This window comes from Schistosoma mansoni, chromosome 3 (genome assembly GCF_000237925.1).
Source record: "Schistosoma mansoni strain Puerto Rico chromosome 3, complete genome".
In the NCBI taxonomy this organism is placed as follows: Eukaryota; Metazoa; Platyhelminthes; class Trematoda; order Strigeidida; family Schistosomatidae; genus Schistosoma; species Schistosoma mansoni.
The window spans coordinates 1,247,791-1,258,962 of record NC_031497.1 but is presented as its reverse complement, the minus strand read 5'-3'; the positions used below and the strand labels follow the sequence as shown (position 1 = coordinate 1,258,962).

The following is an 11,172-nucleotide window of genomic DNA, read 5'->3' as shown; positions in this document are numbered from 1 at the left end:
AATCAGTATGAACACACTTTTATCTCCTATATTAGTTGTGCTAACGAGGTATGGCAACTTGGACCGATGCATATATGTGCCTGGTCCTACGTTGTAGCTGACTGACTGACTGACCTATATTTATCTTTTAACTAGAATAGAATGAATAGATGGCAGCATGAATACACGTCAAATGAATATACTTGTATTTCAATGTTACCAATTAAAACTCGAATCCCGACACTTGCCATTAAATACTTTCTGTTTTAAGATGGTGGAGAAGATTTGTAGCTCATATGGATGGTTTTGATGGAGTTTGTCTCTGAGAGCTGGATAGTTTGGTCGTGTAGGGATCGGCGAAAGGTTCACCGTCCGCCTCCCGACAATGAGCCAGCGGTCCTCATTGATCGATCACGTCATCTTGTCAAAACATTTCTACTGAATTCCGCATTCATAAAGAAAAGATCAAAGAGATAACACTCAGTAAGTTATTTTTAGTCATGGTAACATTTTTTTTAGATTTCACTATTAATAAATCGACTTAAGTGATAAGTTATGGCTTAGTGATTAGTAACTAATTCACCTGATAAGAAGACGAAGATTATCAGAACTATGTGATATATATGAGAGCAATACATTTCGAACAATATGATCACACATATACTTGTTAAGAACATTTATATATAAAAATAAAAGGTCAACTATACTGAAAATGGGGGGTAAGAGGAGACAAGGATAATTTGAAACCTGATCACTCTGGATAATAAGCTAATATTACCAGGATAGGTTTAAGGTGAGAACAAACCGTTTTTGAATACACAAAGAGGGTTTGAATTTTCGTATGGCTAAGACTTCAATAAACCTGAGTATACGGTCTTTTACATTTTTATACAACACCACAAAAGCCGAATTAAGATCAATCTTATGATCTGTTCCGATTATATGTTTGTCAATAGAGGATGATGGATGTTTATTCTATACTCTTATTGGGTCATTTGATTCTATTTGTTTCTGCAACCATTTTGGTACATATTCTAATAATCTTTGTCTTCTTATTACACTATCGAAATTTATCTAAAGAACTAGTTGTTTTAAAGAATTCACCTAAGCTTCATTTCATTCAAATCTAATTAAGTTATTATTATTAAAAATGAATAAAATATACATAATAAGTATGTTAAATAGTTTGAAGCAGTCGACAAGAAATCTTGAACCTAGGTTTCATGTTAGTCGGGAATCTTCAGTACGGTGTACCTGTGATCTCCAGAAAAACAGCGATTCATCGAGAATTCGTTTCCAAATCACTTAGCCTTACAATCTGAGACGTTATTCCTGAGTTATTCAAGTTACGATTAACTGAGAAATATTTACAATTGATTGATCAATGATCAATGTTATGATTATCTAGTCCTGATTGATTTCTGTCAATTAAGTTGCGATGTGACCATTAGTCTAAGTGACTTGATATCGTGTACACTATATTATAATGTGAGGTGGTTAGAGGTAGTCAGCAAGAAACTCTGAACCTACATTTCGTACTATTTCACCTGATCACTAGAATTCGATCAGCATTCGAATTAGTAATTTAAGGGACTAGAATGTATATGACATTGGTCACTATTCTGTATCTTCTCTTTTATTTCGATACTCAAATTATTTTATATTTTATAGCCTACAGATTGTTTAATATTTATATTCCATAATAAAATTTAAAATAACTTTAGAGTTTAATCATTTTTGAAATCATGAGTTGATTGAAGCTAGACCACTGTGGAAAACCTGGAAGCACTGGACGACCGTTTCGTCCTATTGTAGGAATCCTCAGCAGTGCGCATCCACGATCCTTCAAGAGATGTTTCCTGGAGTTCTAGTGGAAAGCAGTGACCAGTAGAGTTCAACCACTGAAGAGAATTGATGAACGGTTGCTCAACTTTGTGGATTGGTTGAGGTTAGACATTAACATTGTTGGATGCCGAACAGCTCAGTGGTCTATCGGTTAAATGCTCTGGCGTGAAACTGGTAGATCCTGGGTTCGAATCTCGAGAGGCGAGGTCGTGGATGAGCACTTCTGAAGAGTCCCATAATAGGACTAGTTGGCCGTCAATCTGTGCTTCCAGGTTTTCAATGGTGGTCTAGCTTCAATCCACTCATGATTTCAGCTATGAAAATACTGAAATCTCCACTAAACCCCTTCTGATTTATTCATTTTGTTTCTTTTGATATAGTCATAGGTGTAGAAACAAAGAAAATCATCGAATTTGAAATTACTAAATTAGAATTTCTATCATTTGTATGAATATATGTATACATATATATGTGCATTCGTATGTGAATATGTCTGTTTACCTCATTATGGTGTACATTAAAGTAATTCCTGTCAATCATACACTTGCATTAACCTCGAAAATCATTTCTATCTTCATTATACATAATATCATCATAACTGTTTTGGGATAAAACACAGTAATCAAGTAAATAGATAGATATTTGTTGATAGAATGTGTTAGATGTTGTGTTTTGGGAGATGTTCACTGTACCAAAAAATATAAGTGCGTATATGTATGCAGTGACATTTCCTAAAAAAAAGTATAAACCAATAAGAATGGTTGTTTCGTCTTAGTATTTAGTTGTTCGCTTAGAAACTGTGATATAAACATAACTACATGCAAATGTATGTATGTTTAGAAAGAAAAAAACAGAAAAAAAAACGAGTACGTCATGATATAGTCATTATTACTAATTGCATTTTTTTTCTTCTTCTTGAAATCATCAGCTTAGGCCAAAGATATAAATTTACCTGTCTATACACTCTTCTCTATCACTAACATGTCCGTATATCGCTCATTTCATTTTATGATAGCGGATATCTCATTTGAATGGCTATTTAAAAACAGGTACAACTCTTTGAATAGTGTGTATTGGTTTATGTGTATATATGGAATGAATATCTTAATAGTACGGTATAAATAAATAAACCTACATATATATTAAATACAAGATTCAGAAGTGAATTCAAGCCAAGCATATATATAGATAGACAAACATATCCTATTCTCGTATAGAAAGTGTGCTCGTTTGGAATGGTTTATTTGTTGTTACCTTATGAGTAAGAGATTGGAAACTGACTATGTTTTGAATGTGTATTACAATTACGTCAAAACAGGTTAACTACTGTGATATACAAAAATCGAGGTCATCTCATTCAATTCAACATTTTTTTCAATAGGATACACAATACACGTGTATACAAACAAATACGTCTACACTAAATCCTCAGGTATTGGAAGATTTAAATTTGTACATCTTCACTAAAGAAGAATTTCAAGAATTTTTTTTCTGCATTCGTGAACTTCATTTCATGGTTCAGATTATTTTTGGAAATATCAAAAAAAGGAATTAAGTTTATTTGAAGAACAACAACAAAAAAACAAAAAATTTTCTCATTGATTACTTCGTTTACTTAATTAAGACCCCTAAACATTAGCACATGCCAACATCGAATGAAACATACATCTATCCTGATCCATGCCCACAACAACAACAACAACAACAAACGACTAAAATGCGTTCACCTAATTCAATTGAACAAAATCGTACAGAATCAATGAAAGATTTAGCGGATTGTGTTGAACAAAATGGTGGTCTTAGGGGATATTTATCTAATGAATCCATTCAATGTCCCAATAATAATAATAATAACGATAATCCAAAACAAGCTAGTATAAACGTAAATACAACAATGAATAGTATGAATGATATCACTATGACATCGGATCAGCATAGTAGCAGTAATAGTACTACAGGTGGTGGTGTTAATGGTAGTGATGGAGATCGAGATGGAGGTGGTGTTAATCAATTTGGTAAGAAATTTTCAAAAACCAATTATCCCACACACAATCACCCTCATCATCATCAATCACAACTGCATCAAAATGGTAATGCGGGTACAGGAGCTGAAAAAATGTCAAGAACAAATTTATACATAAAAGGATTACCAGAAAATTTTGATGATGAACAATTATGGCAATTGCCACCTGATCAAACAAAAATCAAATCGGTAAAAGCAGCCACTGATGAAGATACCAAATGTCGGGGTAAGTAAAGAAACGTTAGTTCCTTGTCGTTGTTTTTTTGTAATTCTAGGGGGGTTTCTTCTCGTATAATTTCCTGAAAACAAAACAAAACTATCATCTTTTTTCCGAAATCAATTTCCGTTTAATATACATAAATTGTTGAAAAATCATTACTATTTGTTTAATAAATACTAAAACAAGTCGATCACAGACAAATAGAGATGGTAGATAGAATTCACTTGGTATTGTTTGTTTGAATCTTCCGATTGATGCTTAGGACTGTAACTGGTCAGTCTCTTATTGGCCATATGTGCATACTGTGCGTATTGCATCGATATTGCCTTAATTCACAAGCATTATGGATATATTGGTTACTTATTATCATTATTATTACTTGGTAATGAATTCATATATTCAAAAACTAATGTATCGGTTTCCCAAACATTACACTAAATCACCATAAATCACTTTAAAAGTACTAAAGTGTTACTGATTAAGTAATATAATTACAATAGTCAATCGTATCTTCATTCGGTATTTTTGATAGTTGAGATCATGAATCAATTGAAGCTAGACCACTATGAAAACCTGGAAGTACTGGAAAGGCCGTTTCGTCCTATTATGGGACTCCTCAACAGTGCTCATCCACGATCCCGCCTTGAGAGATTCGAACCCAGGACCTACCAGTCTCGCGCCAGAGCACTTAACCGAGAGATATCAACTCAATGATGACATTGGTGAATGGTTTCGTGTGCGAGCGCTTAATCACTAGACCACTGAGCTGTCCGACATCCAACAGTGTTAATGTCTAACTTCAACTGACCCACGAAATTTGTTGATGTACACTTACACTATTTATCAAATTTCTGTTAACACTTAACAAACCTACAAGTATTAACAATTGATTAGTTGGAAATAACAGTAAAGAATAAATAAATCTTGACGTTATTTACTAATCTCATTGAATTGATTAAGTTGAACTTAACATAATCATCATTTAATCTAGCCGGTAAAATTTCAATCACCCTTACAACAACTGTTTGTTATTTTTTTTGTACCTTTCTTCCCTTTAATTTTTTTTTGGTATCCATATATATATGTGTGTGTGTTTGTATACACGGTAATGATTCACAGATAACTTAATAACCTTTTGTATACAATGGAAATAGAGAGTCATGTGAATTACTGTCGACTTTAACACAACCGAATGGAGATATTTTTTTTAAAGAAAAGAATGACAAGAAAAGGATAAACAGAAAATACACAAACATTTCATACAAATCAAAACAATGTCTTGAATGTACACTGGTGCAGAAAAACAAAAAAAAAGTACAGTGATTACAAATGAAGTTGTAAATAGATAATGACGTAAACTAATAACTTTACGTTACTGTACTTTGGTTGTATTGAATGTTTATTATAATTTATTGTAGCAGTAGTAGTAGTAGTAGTACTTATATTAGTACAAATCATAATTGTCAGTAGTATAGTAAGATGTTATTCTGTCAGTTAGACTCTATTTGTTGTATATGTATATATATTTACTGATTAAATATTTTGCCAAACATTATACACGTGATTTAATCAATGTTAGTGACATGTTGATTGACGTCCAAAAAATTACATGCGATTGTGTTCTTGTGTAAATAAACGATAGATCAAAATTTAATTTACATGAATACTACTGAAAAGAAAAATACTAGTGGTAGTAGTATTATTTATTTATTTAAACACATAGATATTGGTACAATGAAGCGTCAGATATATATGCGCAGCACAAATCTCATTTGATCCGCCTCGCCGGAGCTGGTGGGCTTTCAGCCCCCAAATGCCCCGGTACGGCCGAGAGTGGGGAGAGTCCGCTCTCCATCCCCAAATGCTCTCATATGGCCACGAGTATATAACCTCCGCCAGGGAAGTCCTACTCACTGCCTTCTCGTGCCACAGGTGTTGTTTACAAAATTGAGAGGACGAAAAGCGAATGTCTGGCGCTCTAACCGGGTTGGTGGACACGGAGAGTCCACCTAGGAGTGTTGGAAAACCCTCATTTCAAACCAATGGTGCACATGGGCTTGAGTACCCTGAAGGAACAAATGGCGTATGAATCAATCGTTGGTCACCGGTTACCATGGGACTGCATCTCCTCATGATGCTCCACTGTCTTGTGGATCAGATCTTTAGGTCAAAGGCTCCGGGTGTGACCATCGAAGAAAACTACCTGTTTCGGTTTGGGCACCTGGGTAGTATCACAGCCCTCACACAAATCAAATGAGTGGTAGTAGTAGTATTTATTATTATCGTGCAAGTAATAATGTCAATAATCATATCATTGTTTATAATATAGACCAAATCTTTTATAGATGATTACATGAAAAGGAAATTATAACACTACAGATTTATATATTCCTAAATAAAATGGTTAGTATTTGTTTATTCATTGGTACCTAATTCATTCCTTCTTAAAAGACACATACATGATCAAACATAAACATACCTTACTTTGTTTTTTCATCTCTATTTTTCCTCTTTTCAATTTTATTCTCATTTTAAATTTTATGCGAACTAACCGAATAAATTAGGGCAAAATCAATGACAGATCATTTCTTAAATAAATGTTAATTTTGAGGTTTTTTTGTGGAGATTTTTAGTAATTTTTTTTGTATATAGTTGAAATCATGAGTCGATTGAAGCGCACTGCTGAGGAGTCCCACAATAGGACGAAACGACCGTCCAGTGCTTCCAGGTTTTCCATGGTAGTCAAGCTTCAAATGACTCATGATTTCAACTATATATAAATAAATGTTGATTTTAATAAATTATTTAATCTCATTCATATTTATTTCATCAATCAATCACTTGGAGGAACACTTAATAGGGAGTTGTAACCTTATTATTATTAGCAGTGTCAGTATTATTATTATTATCATTATTGTTACCATCACAATTTGTTTTCTACATAACCGGAAACTACTCAGTCATTATTATTATTACTTACCAACAATAAGAACACCAAAAAAACATGGATTTCTTTTTAGTAGAATAAGAGTTTTTACATTAAAAAAGTTTTGTAAACCATGAATATTTCAATGAGGAAGTGGAAATAAAAACACATCCTAAATGATCATACCAGATGTCTTGGCAACAACTGTAGTTCAGTGTTTTTTTTTAAAAATTCAAATTACCAACAACGAGAGTGAAAGAGTACCGCATAGATCTAAATTGTATGTTGGGTTATATTAACTCAGTCAATAAAATTGTGATATTTAAAAAAAAATAGATTTTATGTTGATTGAAACTAGTGCTTCACATGATCGATATCTTTCATTCAGTTTATGGATTCTTTTCTGTTCTCTTTTTGCTTTCATTTAAGCAATATCTATGACATATAGAAAAATATTTTTGTATTTATATTATATAATCTTCTATAGAAATAAATGTTTTTTATGCAAAATATAAGTATATCTGCCAATTCTATCAATTTTTATGTGGTTTACCTCACAAATTGGACTTAATCATGGTGTTCATTTGAACTAAACTGTAGTGTGGAGCTCCTCATCAGTGTGAATACATAACCATGCATCTATGACTTCTAGAGCTGGAGGTGTATACTTGACTGTCAGAACAGTTAAGCTAACATTCACTGGTACACGTTTTCAACTTCAAATAATTCGTTATATAGCGCGATTAATATCTAGTACTATTTATTAAGGAGTATTGAAATCATGTCCGAATTCCACTAATCATGAATTCTTACTAGAACTTCAAGGAACTGTTTCAAAGTGAGTCATTAGTGGACTAACTAATATAGTTTAGGTAACGTATTTCTATGAATAATTTTAATATTTGTACCTAAATTCTGTCACCTTAAATTTATAAAATAAATCAACCCTTATACATCTGAATGCACCGCAACTATTTCTGTCATTATCATTTAATTTGTACAATTTCAGCATGAATTTCACTATTATCATTATTATTACTGTTACTATCGTTAAGTTTTATTACTATTCACTCAGTAGCTGAGTGGATAACGCAATAGCATTTGAAGCGAAAGGTACTGCATTCGAGTCCCAGAGTGAATATCAACTCTGAAATGCAGGTACATCCATCTGGCGAGTCCCAAATAGGATGAAACGAGCGTCGTGGATTACACTGCCAGCCACTATCCATCTTTGCTTACAATGCTTGTGAATTAAGGCAATATCGAGGCAATATGTACAGTATGCACATATGGCCAATAAGAGACTGACCAGTTGCAGTCCTAAACATCAATGGGAAGATTCAAACAATTAATACTAAGTGAATTTATCCATAGTTCATCTAGAAATTTACTCCAAACATAATTTCAGCTATTTGATTGAATTCACCATCATAGTTGAATTGATCGATAACAGTTTCCTACCGTAACTTTGAGAATTTATCTTGAAGCTCGTTAGTACATATGACTATTATTTACTAAAATATTTTTTTCGCAATTATTTGCTATAAAGTCTTAGACAATGCTTTAACAGATGTTTATTTATCTGACCGTTTACAATGGTTCAACACAACCATGATGATAACAAACTTTACATGTCTATAGATCGTTACTACTATTATTATTATTATTACTGTAATGAACGAGAATATAGGCAGGGACAATCAATGTATCTTAATACAAAATTACAGTGTCTTGGTAAAATATAAGAACAATACATTGAATACTTCATTTGCAAATTTCCATCATTTGTCCTTCATATTTTGTATCCTTCTCCATATTCACAATTCCTACCTATCTTCCTTTCTATTCTCTTCAACTTGATCTTCTTAGTGTTCTGCTGCCAGGTTTTCCACTTCCGGACGTTTTTACATATCACTTATGTCTGTTGACATAAGTAACATACATCACATCACTATTATTACAGATTTGTAAAATTTTCATAGATTACATCACTCATTAATCTTAAACAATCATTAGATTATCAATATAGGATTATGAAGATTGTCCAGTTCTTTATTGAGATCATGAACAGATTAATGTTAGATCATCATTGAAAATCTGGGAGAACTGAGCTGGTGTTACCAAATTTTCACGATCTTAATAAAAAGTTATTGAGTTATGAAATGATTCTTTCCAAAAGATTTAAATCTATCGGTTAAGTGCTCGTGCGCGAGACTGGTAGGTCCTGGGTTCGAATCTCGCTCGCGAGGCGGGATCGTGGGTGCGCACTGCTGAGGAGTCCCATAATAGGACGAGTTGGCCGTCAAGCAGTGCTTCCAGGTTTTCCATGGTGGTCTAGCTTCAATTGACTCATGATTTCAACTATGAAGATATAAATTTCATAAAAAAATAGTCTTAATGATTAGCATATATATGATATTTTCAATGGAATACAAAATGAATTCGAACTTAGTCATCTTTTAAAAAAAATTTCTCTTCATAAATCATTAAAACACACGCACTGACGTACACTCTCTCTCTTACACACACACATACACTGATGGATAGGTATATATACAGACATACTAATTGTAATTCTTTCAATGTTTCAATGTTTATGTTAATCTTTAACGTTTTTTTACTTCACTATTTGAAATGAGACATACATTGATAAAATTTAATCGCTAACCCTGATCAATTTTACAATGTAACTATTAGAAAAAGAAATTAATTTTATATAGTTAAGATCACGAGTCAATTGAAGCTAGACCACCATGGAAAACCTGGAAGCACTGCTTGACGGCCAACTCGTCCTATTATGGGACTACTCAGTAGTGCGCATCCACGGTCCCGCCTCGCGGGGTTTGAACCCAGGACCTACCAGTCTCGCGCCAGAGCACTTAACCGATAGACCACTGAGCTAGCTGGCATCCGATGGTGTTAATGTCTAACCTCAACCAATCCACGAAATTGCGCGACCAACTTCCATTGTACTGAGGTAGATACCTGTCTCTACCTGACATGGATTAGCTCCACTGGCCACGACTTTTCACTAGAACTCCAGGAATTACCTTATGGAGCCAGTCAATAGTGAGCATATGATCATTATCACAAGGGGGTTTTGTGGAGATTCTAGTAATTTTATATAGTTAAGAACATGAGTCAATTATTAAAAAGAAAGTTTAACACTTATGTTTAACTGGTTTTACAAACTATGTTAATCGTTTGATAGTTGCTAGTTTTTTTAAAAAATCAGTTCTGATCTATAATACACTTTGTGGTGTATGCTACTTATGTTGACAAATATAAGTAGTATATAACACCGGTCACAAGAGGAATGTCTGTTAGCGGAAGGTTGAAAAGATTGAACTGAAGGAAACAGAAAGGAATTTAGAATTGAAAGAATCATGAAGGATGGAAAGGATAATGGATGAAAGATTTGCAAATGGGAGTATTTAATGTATGGTTTTCACATTTTATGAAAGAACTCTGTAATTTTTGCATTAAACAATAAATTGGTCTTCTCCGCTTCAGTGTTTGTTCACTACAAATTAAGTGAAGTTGCGATAAAAAATTCACTCGTGAGAGAAATAGATCAAAGGACACTGTGTGTGTTTGATTACTCTTTGGTTACTTGTATCCAACAGTGATTTTCCCTTTTCTTCGTGTGTACTTTTATTCCATGAAACTAGTATGCAGACTCATACACAAGCATGAACATATACATACACACAGACATGCAATAAACACACTTGTACCATCATTCACGGTTGTTTATTTGCGGTACATTTGATGATTAGTTAAACTTTTGAATTAAAATGTTCAATTTTCTTTTCCAATAAAACAAAAAAGTGTTTAAGTTGGGTTTCATTTGGTGAGATAATAATTGTAATCTGGTCTGATCATCACAGAGAAAATATTCCTTCAACTGTTTATTCCTTCTTAATAAAATGTACAATTTGTAGCTGCATCAACAATATCTTCTTATTAAATTAGTAAATGGAACACCACTTTCTTAATTAGAGCATAATTATGTGCTCATCAGTAACTGGATGTTATTTGGATTTCCTATAATTTTCTAATGAGAGCTTGTTACGTATGAAATGAAACATGTCAAGTGCGAGAATGTTCACGCAATCAATAATCCTTATTGAATAAGAATCTTAATGGTATTGAGAAGTGATTGTAGTTGGCTCTAGA

At 33.1% G+C, this 11,172-nt stretch overlaps 1 protein-coding gene and 1 non-coding gene across 2 annotated transcripts; both read left to right on the top strand.

Annotated features, from left to right (window-relative positions):
* Positions 1-3,541: 3,541 nt before the first annotated feature.
* On the top strand, positions 3,542-4,142 carry Smp_150490 (hypothetical protein; the record flags this gene model as incomplete). The annotated part of the gene is made up of 3 exons (XM_018798847.1): positions 3,542-3,706; positions 3,845-4,073; positions 4,123-4,142. 3 exons carry the CDS (start codon positions 3,542-3,544, stop codon positions 4,140-4,142), a joined length of 414 nt encoding a protein of 137 aa, XP_018650695.1.
* A 3,916-nt stretch (positions 4,143-8,058) lies between these two features.
* On the top strand, positions 8,059-8,133 carry Smp_tRNA_00169_Gln_TTG.1.1. The gene has a single exon. It is a non-coding gene (tRNA).
* The last annotated feature ends 3,039 nt before the right edge of the window (positions 8,134-11,172 follow it).